The following is a 26,901-nucleotide window of genomic DNA, read 5'->3' as shown; positions in this document are numbered from 1 at the left end:
CTGTCATTCCAGGACAGACATTCACAATCTCTCCTCCTGCTGGCAGGGAGCATTGCACATGCGCATTGCTGCACCTTGCCTCGGTAAAGATGGCGGCCGTTCTTCCGGGTTTGTCTCCGCGGGAAGAGGAGCGGCTCAGGACAAACTCGGAACTGGCCTGGAACCTTCTTAATCGAGGTTTGCAGCCTTCACTGGGTGTTTATGAATGCTTTCCGCCCTCCCTTTGCGCCAATCTCTCCCTCGGACACGTCACTTCCTTACCCGCCGCAAGGACAAGAAACAGGGAACTCCCGATCGCCAGCACTCCCACTGCGCAAGCTCAGAACATGGCCTGTACTGCGCCTGCGCGGAGTTCCTCTGTTGCCTGTGAAGGGATGAGGTGGAGATGCCGGTGTTAGACTGGGGTAAGCACAGTAAGAAGTCTCACAACACCAGGTTAAAGTCCAACAGGTTTATTTGGAATCACCAGCTTTTGGAGCGCTGCTCCTTCATCAGGTGAGCGACTCACCAGATGAAGGAGCAGCGCACCAAAACCTCGTGATTCCAAATAAACATTTTCCCCTGTTTTCTGTGGCTATGATTCATCTTTCATTCCCTCACCCTGCAGTATAAATATCTCCCACTTTCTCTGCCTTTTAGCTTTGACAAAGGGTTATCCGGACTCGAAACGGCATGGTGACATAGCGGTTAGCACTGTTGCCTCACAGCACCAGGGACCGGGTCCAATTCCTGGCTTGGGTCATTGTCTGTGTGGAATTTGCACGTTCTCTCCATGTCTGCATGGGTTTCCTCCGGGTGCTCTGGTTTCCTCCCACAGTCCAAAAGATGTGCAGGTTCGGTGCATTGGCCATGCTGAATTTCCCGTTTGTGTTCCGGGATGTGCAGGTTAGAGGGATAAGGGGGGTAAATATGTGGGGTTGTGGGGATAGGGCTTGGGTGGGATTGTTGTTGGTGCAGACTCGATGGGCCTAATAGCCTCTCTCTGCGCTGTAGGTATTCTATGATTCTATGAAACATCAGCTCTTTTCTCTCCTTACAGATGCTGCCAGACCTGAGAAGATTTTCCAGCATTTTCTCTTTTGGTTTCAGATTCACAAATAGCTTATGATCATTCTTTTGCTTTTATCGGGTACAGGCTGGGACTGAATGGCCAACTATGAAATTAGGAAACAGATCACAGGGAGAATGTGTGGAGTCTGTATGGAAGTCACTCATTCTCCCCGTAACTGCATGGGTTTCCTCTGGGTGCTCCAGTTTCCTCCCAGAGTCAAAGAACAAATGAAGAACAAAGAACAATACAGCACAGGAATAGGCCCTTCGGCCCTCCAAGCCTGCGCTGCTCATGTGCCCACTAGACCATTCTTTTGTATCCCTCTATTCCCACACTGTTCATGTGCTTATCCAGATAAGTCTTAAACAATCCCAGCGTGTCCACCTCAATCACCTTGCTTGGCAGTGCATTCCAGGCTCCCACCACCCTCTGTGTAAAATACGTCCCCCTGACATCTGTGTTGAACCTTGCCCCCCCTCACCTTGAACCCGTGACCCCTTGTGTTCGTCACCTCTGACCTGGGAAAAAACTTCCCAAAGTTCACTCTATCTATGCCCTTCATAATTTTATACATCTCTATTAGGTTGCCCCTCATCCTCCATCTTTCCAGGGAGAACAACCCCAGTTTACCCAATCTCTCCCGATAGCTAAGACCCTCTATACCAGGCAACATCCTGGTAAACCTTCCCTGTACTCTCTCCAAAGCCTCCACGTCCTTCTGGTAGTGTGGCGACCAGAACTAGACGCAGTATTCCAAATGTGGCCGAACCATCGTTCTATACAGCTGCAACATCATATGCCAACTTTTATTGATGGAAAGGGTCCTTAGGGATGGGATTTACGACCATTTAGAAAGATGCGGATTAATCCGAGATAGTCAGCACGGATTTGTGAAGGGCAAGTCGTGCCTCACAAATTTGATAGAATTTTTTGAGGAGGTAACTAAGTGTGTTGATGAAGGTAGGGCAGTTGATGTCATATACATGGATTTTAGTAAGGCGTTTGATAAGGTCCCCCATGGTCGGCTTATGATGAAAGTGAGGAGGTGTGGGATAGAGGGAAAGTTGGCCGATTGGATAGGTAACTGGCTGTCTGACCGAAGACAGAGGGTGGTGGTCGATGGAAAATTTTCGGATTGGAGGCAGGTTGCTAGCGGTGTGCCGCAGGGATCAGTGCTTGGTCCTCTGCTCTTTGTGATTTTTATTAATGACTTAGAGGAGGGGGCTGAAGGGTGGATCAGTAAATTTGCTGATGACACCAAGATTGGTGGAGTAGTGGATGAGGTGGAGGGCTGTTGTAGGCTGCAAAGAGACATAGATAGGATGCAAAGCTGGGCTGAAAAATGGCAAATGGAGTTTAACCCTGATAAATGTGAGGTGATTCATTTTGGTAGGACTAATTTAAATGTCGATTACAGGGTCAAAGGTAGGGTTCTGAAGACTGTGGAGGAACAGAGAGATCTTGGGGTCCATATCCACAGATCTCTAAAGGTTGCCAGTCAAGTGGATAGAGCTGTGAAGAAGGCCTATAGTGTGTTAGCTTTTATTAACAGGGGGTTGGAGTTTAAGAGCCGTGGGGTTATGCTGCAACTGTACAGGACCTTGGTGAGACCACATTTGGAATATTGTGTGCAGTTCTGGTCACCTCACTATAAGAAGGATGTGGAAGCGCTGGAAAGAGTGCAGAGGAGATTTACCAGGATGCTGCCTGGTTTGGAGGGTAGGTCATATGAGGAAAGGTTGAGGGAGCTAGGGCTGTTCTCTCTGGAGCGGAGGAGGCTGAGGGGAGACTTAATAGAGGTTTATAAAATGATGAAGGGGATAGATAGAGTGAACGTTCAAAGACTATTTCCTCGGGTGGATGGAGCTATTACAAGGGGGCATAACTATAGGGTTCGTGGTGGGAGATACAGGACGGATATCAGAGGTAGGTTCTTTACGCAGAGAGTGGTTGGGGTGTGGAATGGACTGCCTGCAGTGATAGTGGAGTCAGACACTTTAGAAACATTTAAGCGGTTATTGGATAGGCACATGGAGCACACCAGGATGATAGAGAGTGGGATAGCTTGATCTTGGTTTCAGATAAAGCTCGGCACAACATCGTGGGCCGAAGGGCCTGTTCTGTGCTGTACTGTTCTATCTATCTATCTATCTATCTATCTATCTATCTATCTATCTATCTATCTATCTATCTATCTATCTATCTATCTATCTATCTATCTATCTATCTATCTATCTATCTATCTATCTATCTATCTATCTATCTATCTATCTATCTATCTATCTATCTATCTATCTATCTATCTATCTATCTATCTTTATATTCTATGCCCCGTCCAACAAAGCCAAGTATGCCATATGCCTTCTTCACCACCCTCTCCCCCTGTGCTGCCACCTTTAAGGATCTGTGGACTTGTACACCCAGGTCCCTTTGTGTGTCTATACTCCTGATGGCTCTGCCATTTATTGTACAGCTCCCCCTTACATTAGATCTACCGAAATGCATCACTTTGCATTTATCTGGATTAAATTCCATCTGCCATTTCTCCGCCCAATGTTCCAGCCTATCTATATCCTGCTGCATTCTCTGACAATGTTCATCACTATCCGCAACTCCAGCAATCTTTGTGTCGTCCGCAAACTTACTGATCACACCAGCTACATCTTCCTCCAAATCATTTATATATATCACAAACAGCAGAGGTCCCAGTACAGAGCCCTGTGGAACACACAGACCTCCAGCCAGAAAAAGACCCCTCCACTGCTACCCTCTGTCTTCTATGGCTAAGCCAGTTCTCCACCCATCTAGCTAGCTCACCTTTTATCCTGTGAGATTTAACCTTTTGCACCAGCCTGCCATGAGGGACCTTGTCAAACGCTTTACTAAAATCCATATAGACAACATCCACGGCCCTTCCCTTGTCAATCGTTTTGGTCACCTCCTCAAAAAACTCAACCAAATTTTTGAGGCATGACCTCCCTCGTACAAAACCATTCTGTCTATCGCTAATGAGATTATTCAGTTCTAAATGCGCATATATCTTATCTCTAAGAATCTTCTCCAACAACTTCCCCACCATGGACGTCAAGCTCACCAGCCTATAATTATCTGGGTTATCCTTGCTACCCTTCTTAAATAACGGGACCACATTTGCGATCCTCCAATCCTCTGGGACCTCACCTGTGTCCAGTGAAGAGACAAAGATTTCTGTTAGAGGCCCAGCAATTGCATCTCTCGCCTCCCTGAGGAGTCTAGGATAGATGCCATCTGGCCCTGGGGATTTGTCTGTCTTAATGTTTCCTAAAAAACCTAACACTTCCTCCCTTGTAATTGAGATTTTTTCTAACGGGTCAACACATCTCTCTGAGACAATACCAGTCAACATGTCCCTCTCCTTTGTGAATACTGATGCAAAGTATTCGTTTAGGATCTCACCTACTTCCTTTGGTTCTAAGCATAATTCCCCTCCTTTTCCCTGAGAGGTCTGATTCTTTCCCTAACAACCCTCTTGTTCCTAACCTATGTATAAAATGCCTTAGGATTCTCCTTAATCCTGTCTGCCATAGACATTTCGTGACCCCTTTTAACTCCCTGTTCAGTTCTTTTCTACTTTCTCTGTATTCCTCCAATGCGCCATCTGTTTTTAGCTGCCTGGACCTCATGTATGCCTCTTTTTTCTTTTTGATTAGACCCACAATTTCACTGGTATCCACGGCTCCCGAATCCTACCTTTCCTATCTTTCCTCTTTACACGCACATGCCTGTCCTGCAGTCCTATCAACTGCTCCTTACATGCCAGATGTGGATTTACCCTCGAACAGCCTCTCCCAATCAACAGCCACCAAATCCTGCCTAATCCAGTTGTAGTTCGCCTTCCCCCAATTCAGCACCTTACCCATAGGACAACACTCAAGTTTTTCCATTACTATCCTAAAGTTTACAGAATTGTGGTCACTATTTGCCACATGTTCCCCTACTGCAACTTTGATGACCTGACCGGGCTCATTCCCCAGTACTAGGCCCAGTATTGCCCCCTCTCTCATTGGACTGTCAACATATTGTTCCAAAGAACCTTCCTGTACGCATTTTATAAGTTCTTTCCCGTCCAGGCCCCCAGCCCTAAGCGATTTCCAGTCTATGTGAGGGAAATTAAAGTCTCCCACTACAACAACCCAATTTTTTCTGCACCTGTCCAGAATCTCCTTACATATCCGTTCCTCAACTTCCCGTGGGCTGTTGGGAGGCCTGTAGTATAACCGCAGCATAGTGACTGCGCCCTTCCTGTTTCTGAGCTCCACCCACAGTGACTCGTTACCTGACCCTTCCAAATTGTCTACCCTCTGTACTGCTGTAATATGCTCCCTAACCAGCATTGCTACTCCCCCACCTCTCTTAGCCCCTCCTCTGTCTCGCCTAAAACACTTATGCCCCGGAATATTCAGCTGCCAGTCCTGTCCTTCTAACCAAGTCTCCGTCACTAAGCATTAAGGCTCTAAACTCGTCTGTCTTGCCCGTGACGCTCCTTGCATTGAAGCAGATGCACTCCAGACCTCCAGGCCCACTGAGGTCATACTCCCCCAGAATGGTCTTCCTCTTAGATAGCCTTGTCTTGGCCCCAACCTCATCCCCAGCCTCTATGCTTATTGACCTATTGTTCTTCCAACCTATTAGGTCGGTAATGATCACCTACCTAATCAGGGAGTACCATCTGTGTGTGTGTGTGCATATATATATATATATATATAATATGGCAATGCACTGACAATCCTGATTCTGACTTTGTAACAGAAGCCATCTTAGGAGTGGAATTGAGTTTGTAAATAAAGGGAATCTGTTGAAGGGACACTGGTCTCTGAGGCGTTATTTCATGTACCATGTTTTGTTTAAACTCGTCCATGAGCTTTTGAGGTATATTGTTACAGACAGGGATGAAAACATGCTTTGTGACAATAAAGCTAAAAATAGTACATTTATTCATTAAGAGCACTGTCTCAGGAGGAGATTTTAGGCAAATCCTAATCCAACAACCTGCTCTGAAAACTCAGCTCACATTTGACAGCTGTGACAAATTCCACCCCAGCAGCCGAGATACTCCACAAAATCCTGAAACAATCAACAGTCAAAATAAAACAAACCATAACAATCTAATAGAGAAAGTGAATTTGCCTGATCCCCCGTTGTGAACGGCTCCTTTATATAATTCCTAGATCCCGATCTTAACCAAAAATGAATCATTTCTTTCAACGGCCATACTCGGTCAGTGTACCAAGGTTTGGTGAAATCTATCCATTAGTTTGTGAGATAAATTATTTACAGCAGAATTATAGAGGGAAACATTATCTCGATCTTCAGGGGCAGAGGTACTTTCAGCACATTGACCAGTCCCGATGCTCATTCTCAGCCAGCATTACAGAGGGAAAAGGGGTGGGATTCACAGCTCAGCAAGTCAAAGTATCCTCATTAAATGGTCAGGTCCCACAATGTATTCAGTGGCCTCTGAAGGGAAGCAGCCTGGGTTCACACTGGAAGTTCCTGTCCTCCCGCACTCAGCCGGCTTGTGCTGACTCCTGGTCCTCTGGACGATCTGTCCACAAGGATAGGAGCCTGTTAATTCATAAGGAAGCTTGCATTTATATAGTGCCTTCCGCCTTTTGGGGAACCTCAATGCATTTCACAGTCAACGCTTTCTGAAGATCGGCATGTGGCAGCCAATTTGCGCACAGCAAGCTCCCACAGAAGGCAATGTGATGATAACCAGATCACCTGGTCTTACTTGTGGGATATTAATTGTGGGATAAATATCAGGCCCCAGGACATCACGGAGTTACATCTGTCCTCTTCCAGCTGTTGCTGTTTGATCTTTTATGTCCGCCTGAGAGGGAGACAGGGCTCTCGGGTGAGTGTCTCACTCGAAACATGGTCGCTCTGCCAGTCCGGCTCTCCCTCGGTACTGGTACCGGGAATGCCAGCTCTGGTTTGGGAATTCAAACCCCTTCCCCCCAGCTCCTGACTCAGAGGCAAGAGAGATACCAACTGTCATGTCGTGCTGTACAGAATCAGCTAGCTGGTAATCCAGAATTGTGGAATGGCAAGACAGAAGGAGGCCATTCAGCCCATTTTGTCTGTGCTAGCTCTCTGCAATAAAAATTCACACAGTGCCCATTTCCCCCACATCTGTCAATTTTTCCTCTTCAAAAAAATGATCCAATTCTCTATTGAAAACTATGACTGAACCTGCCTCCAAATTCTTTCATGCGTGACACATTCCAGCACATCTCCTTTGCACACACTCGAAAAATTCACATCTTTCCCCCAGTGTTGGGCCCATATAAACAGCTCCTATTGGAGTAGGTTAGGATTGGAAAGCAGGGGAGCTTATATTCAACTTGTGTTGAACCAGGATTAGACTGCACTGGGAGCACTGCCAACATCGGTGAAAGAACACCAGCCCACTGGAAGCCAAACTGAGAGACCGGCCAGTCTAGCAGAAAGAAATACTCCAACTCTCTCACTTTACCGACTGTCAAGATGAACATGGTTCAGTCCTGGATCTGATTAACAACAGAATCTAATCATTGCTTTCACTTGTGAACTTGCTGGTGTGTCACCAGACAGGATGACTGAGTGAATCCCTTCCCACACACAGAGCAGGCTAACAAACTCTCCCCGATGTGAACTTGCCGATGCCTCTGTAGGCTGCATAACTGACCAAATCCTTTCCTACACACACAGCAGGTGAATGGCCTCTCCCCAGTGTGAATGCGCTGGTGTCTCAGAAGGGTGGATGAATCTCTGAATCCCTTCCCACACTCAGAGCAGATGGATGGCCTCTCCCCAGTGTGGACTTGCTGGTGCATCACTAGGTTGCATGACTGAATGAATCCTTTCCCACATTTAGAGCAGGTGAATGGCCTTTTCCCATTGTGAACTCGCTGGTGTGTCTGCAAGTGAGATAACTGAATGAATCCCTTCCCACATTCAGAGCAGATGAATGGTCTCTCTCCAGTGTGAATCCGCTGGTGCATCAGCAGGCTGGATGACTGAGGGAATCTCTTCCCACACTCGGAGCAGATGAATGGCCTCTCTCCAGTGTGAACTCGCTTGTGTGTCAGGAGGGCAGATGAATCACTGAATCCCTTCCCACATTCTGAGCAGGTAAATGGCCTCTCCCCAGTGTGAGCCCGTTGGTGCATCAGAAGGTTGGATGACTGAGTGAATCCTTTCCCACATTCAGAGCAGGTGAATGGTCTCTCCCCAGTGTGAACTCGCTTGTGTGTGAGCAGGTGAGATGAATTACTGAATCCCTTCCCACACTGAGAGCAGATGAACGGTTTCTCTCCAGTGTGAATTTGTTGGTGTTTCAGCAGGGTGGATGACTGAGTGAATCCCTTCCCACACTGAGAGCAGGTGAATGGCCTCTCACCTGTGTGAACACGATGATGAGTTTCCAATGCAGATGGGGTGCAGAATCCCTTCCCACAGTCCCCACATTCCCACGGTTTCTCCATGGTGCCGGTATCCTTATGTCCCTCCAGGTTGGATGATCAATTGAAGCCTCATCCACACATGGAACTTGAGTACGGTTTCTCCCCGCTGTGAATGGTGTGATGCTTTTTCCGGCTGTGTGAAGCTGTTTCCACAGTCAGTTCACTGGAACACTCTCACTTGGGTGTGTGTGTGTGTCTCGGTGCTTTTCCAGCTACACTGATGTTGAAATCATTTCTCACAGATAGAACGGGCAAACATTTCTCCTTCCACAATCGAAGCACAATGATATTCAGATCCTGATGAATTGAATGACTGTCAAATCTTGATGTGATATTTGGTTTGAGTTTCTCAAATGCAAATCCTCTTCGAGTGTCCTGTGAAAAGGGTTCACAAAAGTTATCACTGGCAGGACAGGATAGAAATTCAGAACAGACAATTGTAGTTTCAATGGAATAGTCTTGCCTCTTCCCCAAAAGCTGTAAGTGTCCACACCACACACCATCCTCCATTCTCACTCTGCTGTACCTAATATACTCCCTCCTAATTCTCCTGATTGACAGATACATGCTTACTGCTTCTTGTCCAGGGCACAACGGCTTGAAGACCACCACATAGGCTGCTGGCTTTGTGTATGTATATATTTAATATACACAACATCACCTGATTAAGGATACAGAACTAACGCAAGGACAAGCTTTATTTCTGAGTGAATGTGCATGACCAGGAACCTGCTACTTATGAGAATGGTGGAATTGGACATAATCGATGATTCCAAAATGAAATTGGATAGGCACTTGAAGAAATAACCTTGCAGGGGAGCAGAGATATAGAAGGGGAATGGGACTGACTGGATTGCTCCAACGATTGTCAGCATGGACTCAAGTTGCTGAATTGACTTTTTCTGTGCTGTAACTACAACTGGAAACATATAACGTAACTCGAGTATTATATTACAAGACTAAATAATAACTGAAGTTTATTGCAGATCGATAAATAATGTATCTAAAACATACCATATTACTCTCTGTCCTATATTAATTTACGTCCTTAAATCTCAGCATCTTCTGGGGAAACCACCCTTTTAATTGTGAACATTAGGAAAGAGGCCATCATTTCCGTGAGACAAATGAATGTATCAAGCTGAGGGAGCAAAGGATGTCAATCTCTTTAAGAGAGAGAGAGAGAGAGCCGCACGGTGACTCAGTGGTTAGCACTACTGCCTCACAGCGCCAGGGACCTGGGTTCGATTCCCGGCTTGGGTCACTGTCTGTGTGGAGTTTACACGTTTTCCCCGTGTCAGCGTGGGTTTTCTCCGGGTGCTCCGGTTTCCTCCCACAGTCTAAAAGACATGCTGGGTAGATGCATTGACTCGAACAGGCTTTGGAGTGTGGCGACTAGAGGAATTTCACAGTAACTTCATTGCAGTGTTAATGTAAGCCTTACTTGTGACAAATAAATAAACTTTAAAAGAGAGAGAGAGACCTGGGCTAACCTTTCCAGAGTCTGCCGCCTCCCTGGATTCACTTCCTTTCCCATCAGTTGCTGCAAGTTCCCAATTTCCCCCAGAATGAGAAAAGAAATATAAATGGATAGAAAAGAAAGTGTTTTACTCACAGATGTTTGACAGGGGAAGAGGTTGTAATGTGTGTGAAGCTCAATCTTCATTCAGAGGGAGAGAAGCAGCCGCTTTGCTGGGCCGTGATGAGCAGCTGAACAAGCTCCTCATTCACACAATGGGGGGGTGATCCGTGCAGCCATTGGCACAAAACGCGCGCCCTGATTGGCTGGAGGATTCTAGGTCCTCCAGGCGTTCCCATTGGTCAATCTCTGCCATGACGACAATACGGGGGTAGGAGCCCACGTGGGGGTAGGAGACACTTTGACCTCCGAACGCGGGAGCTGTTGTCCAATCCGCAGTGTTGTGCTTGTGCTCCAATGGGTGACTGAGTGCTGGGAACGCCCCTCTGAAAGCTTTGTGACGTCCACAGAGGAGTCCCCCCTGAATCAGTCAATAGGAATCAGTCTGCTCCAAGGTGACATCCTGGGGTTCCAGTGCGCAGGCCCGGGCGAGCGGACACGGAAGCCCCGCCTCCCCCTTTTCCTCCCCCTCCACATGCACCTCTTGGAGCCAAGGTTTCCAGGCTGACGGCTCCGGCCAATCGGGAGCCCTGGCAGACCGGAAGGACTCTTGTCCTCCAGCCAATCAGAGGGTGGACTTTGTGACACAGGAGGTTGAGCTTCACACAGACTGAACCTTCTTCCTGTGTCCCACATCTGTGAGTAAAACAGTTTGTTTGTGTTGAACAGAAAGAGAAGAGGAACAGGCAGGGTCTGAGAGGTTTTCAGGATGGAAGCAAGAATTCAGTAACTGAATAGTGAAGCTGTGAGTGGGAGATGGAGAGGAAGGAAATCTGAGCAGCTGGAAAAAGCAGAACAAAAAGGCTGATTGGGAGAATCTAATTGTGAGAGATCCAGAGGCTGTGACTCCTGGGGCTGCCTGTGGAAAAACGCTTTGGGATCAACATATATTATTTATTTAGGATATAGGCGAACAGGTTGCCTGAAGATTTTCGGGCCTGTTCACTGGACCGCAAGAAGTCTCACAAAAGCAGTGAGCTTGGATCTTTTGATCAGTTTGAATCAGCACCTTCAGGAGAATTTGGAGGATGTATGTTAGGTACAGCAGAATGTTTAGAATCCCTACAGTGCAGAAGGAGGCCATTTGCGCCGCCGAGTCTGCATCGACGACAATCTCACCCAGGCCTTATCCCGTAACCCCATACATTCACCCCGCTAATCCCCCGACACCAGGGTCAATTTAAAATGGCCAATCAACCTAATCCGCACATCGTTGGACTGTGGGAGGAAAGTGGAGCACCCAGAGGAAAACCCATGCAGATACAGAGAGAAAGGGCAAACTCTACACAGACAGTGACCTGAGGCCGGAATTGAACCCGGGACCCTGGCCCTGTGAGACAGCAGTGCTAACCACTGTGCCACCATGTGGGACAGATTTACAACTTTTCAGGAATAAAAGAAGAAAAAATAGTTTTGTTGATTTGAAAATGATCTGTTCTGAATTTCTTTTCTACATGGATGGTATTGACTTTTGCAAACTTTTTCACAGGATATTAGAAGGGGAGGATTTGCAGACAGAAATATCAAAAAACATCACATTCAGATCTGAGAGTCATTCGAATAACCATAATGTGAATATCATTGGCATTTGAATCAAGAAGAATTGTTTGGTTTTTTTCTGTCCGTGGGCAATGATTGAACATCAGTGTGACTGGAAAAGCACCAAGAAGTACAAACGTGAGTGAGAGTGTTCAGGTTACACAGCCTGAAAAGCATTGCCCCATTTACATTGAGAGGGAGTGTACATCTGTTCTCGGTGAGGACGAGGCTTCATCTGATTGTCAAACCTGGAGGGACAGAAGGCCTCCCGCCTCAGGGAGAAACAGTGGAAATGTGGGGACTGTGGAAAAAGATTCAAAGCACCGTGTGAGCTGGAGATTCATCGACGCAGTCACACTGGGGAGAAGCCATTCACCTGCCCTGATTGTGGGAAGGGATTCTCTCAGTTATCCAACCTGGTGACACATCATAAAATTCACACTGGGGAGAGGCCATTCACCTGCTCTGAACGTGGGAAGGGTTTCACTGATTCATCCCGTCTCCTGACACACGGACGCATTCACACGGGGGAGAGGCCTTTCACCTGCATTGAGTGTGGGAAGGGGTTCGGAGATTCATCCAGCCTCCGGAGACACAAGCGAGTTCACACTGGGGAGAGGTCATTCCCTTGCTCTGTGTGTGGGAAGGGATTCACTCTTTCATCCAACCTGCCGAGACACCAGTGAATACACGCCAGGGAGAAGCTGTTCAGCTGCTCAGAGTGTGGGAAGGGATTCAGTGATTCCTCTGCTCTGCAGAAGCACCAGAGAGTTCACACGGGGCAGAGGCCGTACACCTGCTCTGACTGTGGGAAGGGATTCACTCGGTCATCTCACCTGCTGATACATCAGCGAGTCCACACCGGGGAGAGGCCGTTCACCTGCACCGTGTGTGGGAAAAGATTCAGTGCATCATCTACCCTGCAGAACCACCAGGCAGTTCACACTGGGGAGAGGTCATTCACCTGCTCCGTGTGTGGGAAGGGATTCACTCAGTTATCAACCTTGCTGCGACATCAAGCAGTTCACACTGGAGAGAGGCCATTCCCCTGCTCTGTGTGTGGGAAGGGATTTACTCAGTTATCAACCTTGCTGCGACATCAAGCAGTTCACACTGGAGAGAGGCCATTCCCCTGCTCTGTGTGTGGGAAGGGATTTAACAGGTCCACTAGTCCGCTGACACACCAGCGAATTCACTCTGGAGAGAGACCATTCAGTTGCACTGAGTGTGGGAAGGGATTCACTGATTCCTCCAGCCTCTGGAAACACCGGCGAGTTCACACCGGGGAGAGGCCATTCACCTGCTGTGTGTGTGGGAAAGGATTCACTGAGTCGTCCAGTCTGCGCGCACACCGTCAAGTTCACACTGGGGAGAAGCCTTTCACCTGCTCTGAATGTGGGAAGGGATTTGCTGATCCTTCCAGCCTGTGGAAACACAAGCAAGTTCACACAGAGGAGAGAGGCTGTTCACCTGCTCTGAGTGTAGGAAAGGATTCACTGAGTCATCCAACCTGCTGAGACATTATGGCAGTCACACCGATTAGAGACCTTTTAAATACTCTGCCTGTGGGTGTTAATTGTATAATTTGGGGTTAAATATATACAAGCAGTGGACATTGATTAGATGTTTACATGAGCACATATAGACACTTACTGACAGAGCATGGAATGGTATTAGGAGTTATATACCAGTAATGTTTCACTCTGTGAATAAATCTATACCAAGTAAAGATTGGAACCAGTTTCCTCCTTCACCATAAGACGGTCAGGATTATAACGTGGTGACAGAGAATGTTTAAAAATACATGAAGTTTCCAATCTGAATGTTTGAGAAGGAATAATGATAGCTTTGATAAAAATCAAAGGGAAAGATGCAAATTATCTTAAAACTACACAGACAATTTGTTCACACTTTTTGCCAAAGATTAAAAATCCTGCTTCAAGATTCAGGAGCAGTTGATGAAGAGTATACGAGACTCATACAAGAGACCAGTGCAAAGTGTACAATCTATAAAAACTATTGGAGGATGCCGTCACATCCCAATAGTAAACCTTCCCTTGGCCCTTGGGGCTGGAGCTGTGGCACCAGCTCAGTTTCTGAATGATGAGTTTTGAAAACATGTGAAAACATGAACATTCTGGTCAGGAACACGGCAGCTGAAAGTCCTTTCAGTGATGGACTCTGTGAAAGGAATCACACGGTGATCGATGAAATGCTGCAGAAAATCTCAGCTGATCAGCCAAACTGCAAGTTGATAACTGCACCGGCCTGGACGATTCATGTAAAGAGTTCACTTCAGATGGTTTGAGAGTATAATCCCTGTTAATTGGTCTGTGGGAAAAATTCCAAATGACCCTCTGTGCTGGGGATAATCCTCCTGATTTAGAAGGGATGACAATTAGTACAATTTTTATTCATTTATTGTTTCACTGGTGCTCGAGCTAAGAAATTATTGTAGATCCTCGATGAGGGGTGTCTTATAATGTAATACTTTGTACAAAATAAAGACCATCATGGTTTTATTTTTCAAATTGTTTTGAAATATTGTGTGTTGTTATAATTCGGGTCGAGAACATGAGAAATCCAAACACCCATCACAAGATTCCAGGTTTTTAAACAAAATCAAACTTCACTGAATATAAAAGGAATATTAAAAACCAGCTCGATGAATTATATTTTGTAAAGATTTATTCTGTAAACTCAGTTCTGACTCAAAACATGAACTCTGTTTTCACTCTCTACAGATGCTGCCAGACCTGCTGAGGTTTTGCAGCATTTTTCAGTTTTTGTACTTTTTAAACCCTTACTCCTGGACAAGAATGCCCTTATACTTAATATCTTGAATGTGCATTCACTTCTGTTCCTGGGACAAATCCCAAAGGTATGTCAAAGCTCCCAGCATTCACTTTAATTCTCCTCAGTAATCCAGCGATTCTCCAGACTCCAAGATTTCATGAGGATCCTTCTATTAGCTTTCGGCTAAACAACTCTCCAACTTTCCTTTGAGATTTCAAAATTGACTCAAAACATGGACTCCTCAATCCAAGCATGGACTTCACTGCCTTCTTGCTGAGGGATTTAAACATTGGGAACACCCATGGTTCCTAATGACCTCCTCGGCTTCTGGTCCCACAGCTGGTTCACAGCTCCCGGTCCCACAGCTGGTTCACAGCTCCCGCTCCCACAGCTGGTTCACAGCTCCCGCTCCCACAGCTGGTTCACAGCTCCCGGTCCCACAGCTGGTTCACAGCTCCCAGTCCCACAGCTGGTTCACAGCTCCCGGTCCCACAGCTGGTTCACAGCTCCCGGTCCCACAGCTGGTTCACAGCTCCCGGTCCCACAGCTGGTTCACAGCTCCCGGTCCCACAGCTGGTTCACAGCTCCCAAGCTAACTGCAGACTGCCTGCTTTCTGTGAGAAACACCCAGAATTCCAACCAAGACCACCCTGAATCACTTATCCCCATGGTAACAGACCAGTAGGGATGTCCAAAAGATGTTTAAATTAATTAACTTTTAGTTTCAGAACCAAACCTTTTTTCTTGAGGTGTGTGTGAAGAATTCCCCTCTCTAACAAAGACAGGAAAAACAATTGTCAGACCCAATGTCTCCAGCTAAAAGAGCCCAGCTGCCGTGTTACACTTGTTCTTACCCTTCTAGCTTTGACTTCTCAAACCAACATGGGCCACACCTTGTGACTGCAAATTCCCTCAGGGTGTTTTTATCAGATTCTCAACCCAGTTTTACATTTTTTTAAAATCCGAAATTAATATTTCTAAAACACATGAATTATTAAACTAGATCTTCACAACATATTCCCAGGAAGACATGAAAATGTATCACTATAATATCCCATTTAGAATATTACAATGTAAAGCATACTGGATATCTTAACCACAGCCATGATCTAATCAAATTGTGCAGCAGGCTCGAAGGACCAAATGGCCAACTCCTGTTCCTAAGTCCAATGTTTTCCTCTGTTTAACTATCTTATGACCTGCAATAGACATAATAATCCCTCCATGGTCCACTTCACATTCACAAGTCCAGCTTGGTAACAGCACACTGCTGGGTTCCATGTCCAGGAATTCAGTCCACTGAAGATGGAAAATATTATTGGTTTCAGTGTTTTCTGAAAATTTTCTTCTTTCAGTAATTATAGTAATTTTTAATAATTATAGTTTCTTCTACAAGAGAAGAGTCCTCATTGCTGTTCAGTTGTGGATTTCCAATTCTGAAAACAGTCTGTTCAGAGTTCACATTTTGAAATTTATTTTCTTCCATGTTTGTAGTTCCTCCATTGTTTAAATCCAGAGAGAAATTCCAGTTAATTCCACCTTGAAATGTCTTCTTCTTGCTCTGTTGTAGCTGCAGCTTCATTTTTAATTTCATTTCCCAGAATCAAACATTCTGGATTCTCTTTTGAAGAGAGCAAGTTCAAAATGGCTTCTTTTTGTGTCAACAACTCGTTCCTTCATTGGTCAAAATCTTATTTCGCCATTTTAAGAATGTTGTTAAAATGCTTTTTATGTTAAGCAAAAAGGTCTGATATTCTTGTTTGGAGTATTTTGGATCTTGGGCTTCAGAAATCGGGGAATTGAGAACAAAAGCAGGGAAGTTATTCTGATAGTTTTAAAGCTCTGGTGAGGCCACAACAGAATACTGAGCCCAGTTCTGGTCACCACACTTTAGGAAGGATGTGAGGGTCCTTGAGAGAGTTGAGAGGAGATTTACCACAATGGTTCCAGAGATGAGGAAGATGACGCGAATGTGGAACTCGCTACCAGTGAGTGGTTGAGGTGAACAGCATGAATACATTGAAGAGGAAGCTCGATACATACATGAGGGAGAGAGGAATAGAAGGATATGCTGATGGGGGAGATGAAGAGGGGTGGGTGGATGCTCATGTGGAGCATAAATACTGACACAGACCAATTGGGCCGACTGGCCTGGCCCTGTGCTGTAGACTCAATGGAACAGAGACAAATATATTTATTTTCGATTTACCTCCTGTTTGTGGGTCATCTCAGTAAAATGTGCACTCCCAAATTCAAACAGCATCGACCCACTGGAAGCAAAGCCATGAGGTCGGTCAGTCCAGCAGAAAGAAACCCTCCGACCCTCTCACTTCAGCAACTGTCAGAATGAACATGGTTCAGTCCTGGATGTGATTAACAGCAGCAATAACAGCAGAATCCAACCCCTGTCATCACTTGTGAATTCGCTGGTGTCTTAGCAGGTGAGATGACCGTTTAAATCTATTCCCACACTCAGAGCAGCTGAACGGCCTCTCCCCAGTGTGAACTCGCTGGTGTGTGAGCAGATTGGAGATCTGAGTGAATCCCTTCCCACAGTCAGAGCAAGTGAATGGCCTCTCCCCAGTATGAACTCGCTGGTGTGCCAACAGGGTGGATGAATGACTGAAACCCTTCCTGCACACAGAGCAGGTGAAGGGTGTCTCCCCAGTGTGAACTCGCTGGTGTATTAGCAGTTGGGATGATGTTCTAAATCTCTTCACGCAGTGAGAGCAGCTGAACGGTCTGTCCTCAGTGTGAATGCGCTGGTGGCCCATCAGAGTCTGAGAGCTTTTGAAGCTACGCCCACAGTCTGAGCATTTAAACAGTCTCTCATTCATGTGAGTGACACGGTGTGTCTGCAGGGTGGATGAATGACTGAATCCCTTCCCACACACACAGCAGGTGAACGGCCTCTCCCCAGAGTGAACTCGCCGGTGCCTCCACAGGGTGGAACGATCGCTGAATCCTTTCCCACAGTCTGAGCAGGCGAAAGGCCTCTCCCCAGTGTGAACTCGCTGGTGGGTCAGCAGGCTGGATAACTGAGTGAATCCTTTCCCACACACGGAGCAGGTGAACGGCCTCTCCCCAGAATGAACTCGCTGGTGTCTCAGCAGGGTGGTTGATATACTGAATCCCTTCCCACACACAGAGCAGGTGAACGGCCTCTCCCCAGTGTGAACTCGTCGATGTGTGTCCAGTGCAGATGGGCACTGGAATCCCTTCCCACAGTCCCCACATTTCCATGGTCTCTCCATGGTGCCAGTGTCCTTTTGATAATGAGTTGATTCCACATCCAAGTACAGAACACGTGTACAGTTTCTCCTCGCTGTGAATGGGGTGATGTTTTTCAGGCTGTGTTACTGGTTGAAGCTCTTTCCACAGTCAGTTCACTGGAACACTCTCACTCGGGGGTGTGGGGTCTCCATTCTTGTCCAGTCACACTGATGTTTGAAATCTTTTCCCACAGACAGAACAAACAAACATTTCTTCTCATACATTCAAACGGCAATTATATTCAGGTCCTGATGAATCCAGTGACTTTGTAACATCTTGTTGTGACGTTTGGTGTGAGATTTCAGTCTGTAAATTCTCTCCTTCTAATATCCTGTTTATAGAAGTTATCAGTGTAAGTATAGGACTGAAATTCAAAACAGACCATTCTAGTTTCCATGAAATATTCTTTGCTTTCTCATTCCCTAAAGTTGTAAATCTCCATCCCACACACTCTCCCCCCCATTGTCATACTGCTGTACCTAATACACACCCTCCCAATTCTCCTGAAGGTGCTGATTCAGGCTGATTGACAGACCCATGCTCCTGTCCAGTACAAAGAGACCTGAAAATCTTCATGCAGGCTGCTACCCAATGTCCACATTACTAAACATATCATTGATCAGCAATAGAAAGGAGATGTGAGGACCAATTTCATTCACGAGTGGTCACGACCTCACCCCACTGCTTCTGTGCATGGTGGAATCAGAAATGATCAATGATTTGAAAAATAAATCAGATAGGTGTGAAGGAATTAAAAAGGGAACAGAGTTATGGAGGGGAAATGGGACTGAGTGGATTGATGTACAGAGAGTCAGCATGGACTTCTTCCAACTATCACTGGAATATATACAACATTTCAGGCAATGTAGTGGAAGACACGCCCTGTCTACATCAACGGTGACAAAGTGGAAATGGTTGAGAGCTCAAGTTTCTAGGTGTTCAGATCACAACAACCTGTCCTGGTCCCTTGAAACTGCTGCTTTAGTTAAGAAAGCCCACCAACGCCTCTACTTTCTCAAGAGGCTAAGGAAATTCAACATGTCAACTACGACTCTCATCAATTTTTACAGGGACACCACAGCTTGGTATTGCTGCTGCTCTGACCAAGAGTGCAAGAAACTACAAGGAGTGTGAATGTGGCCCAGTGCATCACGCAGATCAGCCTCTTATCCATTGACACTGTCTACATTTCCTATTGCCTCAGAAAAGCAGCCAGCATAATCAAGGACCCCACTTATCCTGGAAATTCTCTTTTCTATCTTCTTCCGTCGGGAAAAAGATACAAAAGTCTGAGGTCACATACCAACCGACTCAAGAACAGCTTCTTCCTTGCTGCTATCAGACTTTTACAAACAAAGAACAAAGAAACTTACAGCACAGAAACAGGCCCTTTGGCCCTCCAAGCCAGCACCGACCATGCTGCCTGACTGAACTAAAACCCCCTACCCTTCCGGGGACCATATCCCTCCATTCCCATCCTATTCATGTATTTGTCAAAAAGCCCCTTAAAAGTCACTATCATATCTGCTTCTACTTTCTCCCCCGGCAGCAAGTTCCAGGCACCCACCACCCTCTGTGTAAAAAACTTGTAAGAAGTTTAACAACACCAGGTTAAAGTCCAACAGGTTTATTTGGTAGCAAAAGCCACACAAGCTTTCGGAGCTCTAAGCCCCTTCTTCAGGTGAGTGGGAATTCTGTTCACAAACAGAGCTTATAAAGACACAGACTCAATTTACATGAATAATGGTTGGAATGCAAATACTTACAACTAATCAAGTCTTTAAGAAACAAAACAATGTGAGTGGAGAGAGCATCAAGACAGGCTAAAAAGATGTGTATTGTCTCCAGACAAGACAGCCAGTGAAACTCTGCAGGTCCACGCAACTGTGGACAGATCTTTTTAGCCTGTCTTGATGCTCTCTCCACTCACATTGTTTTGTTTCTTAAAGACTTGATTAGTTGTAAGTATTCGCATTCCAACCATTATTCATGTAAATTGAGTCTGTGTCTTTATAAGCTCTGTTTGTGAACAGAATTCCCACTCACCTGAAGAAGGGGCTTAGAGCTCCGAAAGCTTGTGAGGCTTTTGCTACCAAATAAAACTGTTGGACTTTAACCTGGTGTTGTTAAACTTCTTACTGTGTTTACCCCAGTCCAACGCCGGCATCTCCACATCATAAAAAACTTGTCTCATACATCTCCTTTAAACCTTGGCCCTCACACATTAAACCTGTGCCCCCTAGTAATTGACTCTTCCATCCTGGGAAAAAGTTTCTGACTATCCACTCTGTCCATGCGGCACGGTAGCACAGTGGTTAGCACTACTGCTTCACAGCTCCAAGGACCCGGGTTCGATTCCCGGCTTGGGTTACTGTTTGTGTGGAGTTTGCACATTCTCCTCATGTCTGCGTGGGTTTCCTCCGGGTGCTCCTGTTTCCTCCCACAGTCCAAAGATGTGCAGGTTAGGTTGATTGGCCGTGCTAAAATTGCCCATTAGTGTCCTGAGATGCGTAGGTTAGAGGGATTAGCGGGTAAATATGTAGGGGTGTGGGGGCCTGGGTGGGATTGTGGTCGGTGCAGACTCGATGGGCCAAATGGCCTCTTTCTGCACTGTAGGGTTTCTATGATTCTATGCCCCTCATAATCTTGTAGACTTCCATCAGGTCGCCCCTCAACCTCCGTCGTTCCAGTGAGAACAAACCAAGTTTCTCCAACCTCTCCTCATAGCTAATGCCCTCCATACTAGGCAACATCCTGGTAAATCTTTTCTGTACCCTCTCCAAAGCCTCCTCCTTTTGAATGGACCTACCTCATATTAAGCTGATCTCTCTCTTCACCCTTTCTGTAACTGTAACACTATATTCTGCACTCTCTCCTTTCCTACTCCCCTATGTACTCTATGAACAGTATGCTTTGTCTGTATACCGCGCAAGAAACAATACTTTTCACTGTATCCCAATACATGTGACAATAAATCAAATCAAACCCATTGCTGCATTTCCTTCCTGAAGCCACATTTGTCCACTGGGGCCTGGCCCCGGGAGAAAGCGCTGCAGCTGCCGTTGTGCTGGGTGTTGAGGCGGTGCCGCTAGTTCCTTATTGGGGGTGTTGAAGCCTCCCCTCCCACCCACTGCCCCTAACGCTGCCTCCGCTTATCCGCCTCCTTCCCGCCTGAAGATCAGACAAACAAGCGCCTGTCCCTGGACATGAGCTGCACTGCGCATGCTCAAAGTCACAATGCCCAGGGACTGATTGACGGCAGCTCCGGACCAATAGGAAAAGGGGGCGGGGCTGGCGGACCGAGCGGGAGCGGCTGGTCCTCCAACCAGAGTGAATAGGGGGAGGGGTCTGAAGCATGCGCAGTGCGGGTAATGGCGGCGGACGGACGGTTTTAACTCGAATCCGAGATCAGTTTAAGGTCGAGGGCGGCGCGCAGAGAGCGATGAATGTGGCGGGTGGGTGGAGAGGCTTCGTAAACATGTTGTTCAAACCCAAACCCCGGAAAATAACTTTCCGGGCGCCCTGTTGGTACCAAATTGGAGGCGCAACTTGTCGTGTTGGGCCTGGGCTGACGGCCGCCAATGTGTCGGTGGCAATGTCTATCAGTGCGCATGTGCGGCCGGCATCTTTGTCAGGGGCAATGTGCAACAGGGTGCAGGTGCGATCGCCATGTTTGTCGGGGGCGCAGGAGTGTCGACCTTTGTGATGTATGGGACCTGAACCCACTGCAGTCCATGTTGTGCAGGTACATCCACCCTGCTGGTAGGGAGAGAATTCCATGATTTTGACCCAGCGACTGTGAAGGAATGGTGATATATTTCCAGATGTGGAGATAAGAACATAAGAAATAGGAGCAGGAGTAGGCCATCTCGCCCTTCAAGCCTGCTCCGCCATTCAATAAGATCATGGCTGATTTGATAGTGGGTTCAATTCCACTTACACACCCGCTCCCCATAACCCTTAATTCCCTTAATGGTTAAAAATCTATCCATAGAACATAGAACAGTACAGCACAGAACAGGCCCTTCGGCCCACGATGTTGTGCCGACCTTCATCTGAAACCAAGATCAAGCTATCCCACTCCCTACCATCCTGGTGTGCTCCATGTGCCTATCCAATAACCGCTTAAATGTTCCTAAAGTGTCTGACTCCACTATCACTGCAGGCAGTCCATTCCACACCCCAACCACTCTCTGCGTGAAGAACCTACCTCTGATATCCTTCCTATATCTCCCACCATGAACCCTATAGTTATGCCCCCTCGTAATAGCTCCATCCACCCGAGGAAATAGTCTTTGAACGTTCACTCGATCTATCCCCTTCATCATTTTATAAACCTCTATTAAGTCTCCCCTCAATCTCCTCCGCTCCAGAGAGAACAGCCCCAGCTCCCTCAACCTTTCCTCATAAGACCGACACTCCAAACCAGGCAGCATCCTGGTAAATCTCCTCTGCACTCTTTCCAGCGCTTCCACATCCTTCTTATAGTGAGGTGACCAGAACTGCACGCAATATTCCAAATGCGGTCTCACCAAGGTCCTGTACAGTTGCAGCATAACCCCACGGCTCTTAAACTCCAACCCCCTGTTAATAAAAGCTAACACACTATATGCCTTCTTCACAGCTCTATCCACTTGAGTGGCAACCTTTAGAGATCTGTGGATATGGACCCCAAGATCTCTCTGTTCCTCCACAGTCTTCAGAACCCTACCTTTGACCCTGTAATCCACATTTAAATTAGTCCTACCAAAATGAATCACCTCACATTTATCAGGGTTAAACTCCATTTGCCATTTTTCAGCCCAGCTTTGCATCCTATCTATGTCTCTTTGCAGCCTACAACACCCCTCCACCTCATCCACTACTCCACCAATCTTGGTGTCATCAGCAAATTTACTGATCCACCCTTCAGCCCCCTCTTCTAAGTCATTAATAAAAATCACAAAGAGCAGAGGACCAAGCACCGATCCCTGCGGCACTCCGCTAGCAACCTGCCTCCAGTCCGAAAATTTTCCATCCACCACCACCCTCTGTCTTCGATCAGACAGCCAGTTACCTATCCAATCGGCCAACTTTCCCTCTATCCCACACCTCCTTACTTTCATCATAAGCCGACCATGGGGGACCTTATCAAACGCCTTACTAAAATCCATGTATATGACATCAACCGCCCTACCTTCATCAACACACCTAGTTACCTCCTCAAAAAATTCTATCAAATTTGTGAGGCACGATTTGCCCTTCACAAATCCGTGCTGACTATCCCGGATTAATCCGCATCTTTCTAAATGGTCGTAAATCCCATCCCTAAGGACCTTTTCCATCAATTTACCAACCACCGAAGTCAGACTAACCGGTCTATAATTACCAGGGTCATTTCTATTCCCTTTCTTAAACAGAGGAACAACATTTGCCACTCTCCAGTCCTCTGGCACCATCCCCGTGGACAGCGAGGACCCAAAGATCAAAGCCAAAGGCTCTGCAATCTCATCCCTCGCCTCCCAAAGAATCCTAGGATACATTTCATCAGGCCCAGGGGACTTATCGACCTTCAGTTTATTCAAAACTGCCAATACATCCTCCCTCCGAACATCTATTTCCTCCAGCCTATTAGCCTGTAACACCTTCTCTTCCTGAAAAACATGGCCCCTCTCCTTGGTGAACACTGAAGAAAAGTATTCATTCATCACCTCGCCTATCTCTACTGATTCCATACACAAGTTCCCACCACTGTCCTTGACCGGCCCTAACCTCACCCTGGTCATTCTTTTATTCCTCACATAAGAGTAAAAAGCCTTGGGGTTTTCCTTGATCCGACCCGCCAAGCACTTCTCATGTCCCCTCCTAGCTCTCCTCAGCCCCTTTTTCAGCTCGTTCCTTGCTAACTTGTAACCCTCAGTCGAGCCATCTGAACCTTGTTTCCTCATCCCTCCATAAGCTTCCCTCTTCCTTTTCACAAGACATTCCACCTCTTTTGTGAACCACGGTTCCCTCACTCGGCCATTTCCTCCCTGCCTGACAGGGACATACCTATCAAGGACACCCAGTATTTGTTCCTTGAAAAAGTTCCACTTTTCATCAGTGCCTTTCCCTGACAGTTTCTGTTCCCATCTTATGCCCCCTAATTCTTGCCTAATCGCATCATAATTACCTCTCCCCCAATTGTAAGCCTTGCCCTGCCGTCCGGCCCTATCCCTCTCCATTGCAATAACAAAAGACACCGAATTGTGGTCACTATCTCCAAAGTTCTCTCCCACAACCAAATCTAACACTTGGCCCGGTTCATTTCCCAGTACCAAATCCAATGTGGCCTCACCCCTTGTCGGCCTATCCACATATTGTGTCAGGAAACCCTCCTGCACACACTGCACAAAAAGTGCCCCATCCAAACTATTTGACCTACAAAGGTTCCAATCAATATTTGGAAAGTTAAAGTCCCCCATGACAACTACCCTGTGACCCCCACACGTATCCATAATCTGCTTAGCAATTTCTTCCTCCACATCTCTATTACTATTTGGGGGCCTATAGTAAACTCCTAGCAACGTGACCGCTCCTTTCCTGTTTCTAACTGCAGCCCATATTACCTCAGTGTGCATATCCCCCTCAAAGTGCTTTTCCGCAGCCGTTAAACTATCCTTGATTAACAATGCTACTCCTCCACCTCTTTTACCAGCTTCCCTACACTTAGTGAAACATCTGTACCCCGGAACGTCCAACAACCATTCCTGTCCTTGTTCTACCCACGTCTCCGTAATGGCCACAACATCATAGTCCCAAGTAGCAATCCACGCCCCAAGTTCATCCACCTTGTTCCGGATGCTCCTTGCATTGAAGTAGACACACTTCAACCCATCTTCCTGTCTACCGGTACCCACCCTTGACCTTGATACCTTCCCCAATACCTCACCACCCTCAACACTGACTTCTTTTCCCACTCCCCTGACAAATTAGTTTAAATCCCCCTGAAGAGCCGTAGCAAATTTCCCTCCCAGGATATTGGTGCCCCTCTGGTTCAGGTGCACCCCGTCCTGTTTGTACAGGTCCCACCTTCCCCAGAACGTGTTCCAATTATCCACGTATCTGAAACCCTCCCTCCTGCACCATCCCTGCAACCACATGTTTAAGTGCACTCTCTCCCTGTTCCTCAACTCGCTATCACGTGGCACCGGTAGCGTACCAGAGATGACCACATGTTTTGTCTTTGCTCTCAGCTTCCAGCCGAGCTCCCGAAATTCCTGTTTTAAATCCCCGTCCCTTCTCTTACCTATGTCGTTGGTACCAATGTGTACCACGACTTGTGACTGTTTCCCCTCCCCCTTAAGAATCCGGAAAACACGGTCCGAGACGTCACGGACCCTGGCATCCGGTAGGCAACAAACCATCCTCGAGTCTCTTTTGCTGCCACAGAACCTCCTATCTATCCCTCTAACTAACGAGTCCCCAATAACTATTGCCCTCCCGCTCTCCTCCTTACCCTCCTGAGCCACAGGGACGGACTCAGTGCCGGAGATCCTCTCACTGCGGCTCACCACTGGTATGTCGTCCCCCTCAACCGTATCCAAAGCGGAATACTTATTGCTAAGGGGAACGACCACAGGGGATCCCTGCACCGACTGCTTCTTCCCAGCCCCTCTCACCGTCACCCATCTATTTTCATTCCGCGGAGTAACTGTATCCCTGAAGCTTCTGTCTATGGCCATCTCTGCATCCCTAATGATCCTAAGTTCCTCCAACTCCAGCTCCAGTTCCCTTACACGGTTTTGGAGGAGCTGCAGATGGATGCACTTCTCACAGGTATAATCAGCAGGGACACTGACGTCGTCCCTCACCTCGAACATAGTGCAAGAGGAACATTGCACTGCCTGCACACCCATCCCCTCTAGATACCTTGCCAGTACCAGGTAGAAACAGCAAAAAATGAATTAACTCACCCCTGCTCGCCCTTTCTGCCCAAGCCCTGTGAGCCAAAGCCCTACAGCATTCACTCTGCCTCCTGCTCACTCCACTGCCCACTAACGACGCTGCCCGCTCAAAAGTGCGGCCTACTTTTAAACCCTCCAAAAACCTTCCCAGACTCCTGCTGGGCCCACTTCCTGTTTTAAAAAAAACCTCCGATTTTTTACACAAATTTAACTTAAAATAAATAAATAAATGTAGTGAACAAACCAACTGCCTTCTCCTCAGCCTGGTCCTGTGGAACAATGAGTGACAATCCATCTGTGACTTAAACACATTTAACGAGGTAGCCTCTACTGCTTCATTGGGCAGAGAATTCCAAAGATTCACCACCCTCTGGGAGAGGAAGTTCCTCCTCAACTCTGTTCTAAATTGACTCCCCCGTATTTTGAGGCTATGCCCCCTAGTTCTTGTTTCCATTGTAAGTGGAAATAACCTCGCTGCTTCTACCCTGTCTAGCCCCTTCATTATCTTATATGTCTCTATAAGATCTCCCCTCAACCTTCTAAACTCCAATGAGTACAGGCCCAGTCTACTCAATCTCTCCTCATAAGCTAACCCCCTCATCTCCAGAATCAACCTGGTGAACCTTCTCTGTACCCCCTCCAAAGCTAATATATCCTTTCTTAAATAAGGGGACCAAAATTGTACACAGTACTCTGGGTGTGGCCTCACCAGTACCCTGTACAGTTGCAGCATGACCTCCCTGCTTTTATACTTCATCCCCTTCACGATAAAGGCCAACATTTCATTTGCCTTCTTGATCACCTGCTGCACCTGTAAACTGAGTTTTTGTGATTCATGCACAAGGACCCCCAGGTCCCTCTGCACAGTACCATGTTGTAATTTTTCACCGTTTAAATAATAGTCCATTTTACAATTATTCCTTCCAAAGTGGATAACCTCACACTTACCAACGTTATACTCCATCTGCCAGATCCTTGCCCACTCACTTAGCCTATCCAAACCTCTCTGCAGACTCTGTGTCCTCCACGCAATTTGCTTTCCCACTCATCTTTGTGTCATCCGCAAACTTTGTTACCCGACACTGGGTCCCCTCCGCCGGATCGTCTATGTATATGGTAAATAGTTGAGGCCCCAGCACCGATCCCTGCAGCACACCACTAGTCACTGATTGCCAACCGGAAAAGCACCCA

At 46.8% G+C, this 26,901-nt stretch overlaps 2 protein-coding genes and 1 pseudogene across 2 annotated transcripts in view; 2 read left to right on the top strand and 1 right to left on the bottom strand.

The window, feature by feature from the left end:
- Nucleotides 1–26,901, bottom strand: part of LOC144484871 (uncharacterized) — a 79,253-nt gene that overhangs the window by 31,014 nt on the left and 21,338 nt on the right. Inside the window, exons 3-5 of the mRNA XM_078203233.1 lie at nucleotides 17,359–17,674; nucleotides 17,003–17,106; nucleotides 7,796–8,467 (exon numbers count right to left, since the gene is read on the bottom strand). Coding sequence (XP_078059359.1) covers nucleotides 7,796–8,467; nucleotides 17,003–17,106; nucleotides 17,359–17,674 — 1,092 coding nt within the window. The remainder of the gene's footprint in view (nucleotides 1–7,795; nucleotides 8,468–17,002; nucleotides 17,107–17,358; nucleotides 17,675–26,901) is intronic.
- LOC144484888 (uncharacterized) overlaps nucleotides 10,794–26,901 on the top strand; it is a 56,734-nt gene continuing 40,626 nt past the window's right edge. The window contains exon 1 of the mRNA XM_078203253.1: nucleotides 10,794–10,815. The gene's annotated coding sequence lies outside the window, so the exon portion shown is untranslated. The remainder of the gene's footprint in view (nucleotides 10,816–26,901) is intronic.
- Nucleotides 11,959–13,397, top strand: LOC144484863 (uncharacterized; annotated as a pseudogene).

The sequence above is a fragment of the Mustelus asterias genome, unplaced genomic scaffold (genome assembly GCF_964213995.1).
Source record: "Mustelus asterias unplaced genomic scaffold, sMusAst1.hap1.1 HAP1_SCAFFOLD_130, whole genome shotgun sequence".
NCBI lineage: Eukaryota > Metazoa > Chordata > Chondrichthyes > Carcharhiniformes > Triakidae > Mustelus > Mustelus asterias.
Note: the sequence above shows the minus strand (reverse complement) of the source record. Positions and strands in the feature narration are given on the sequence as shown.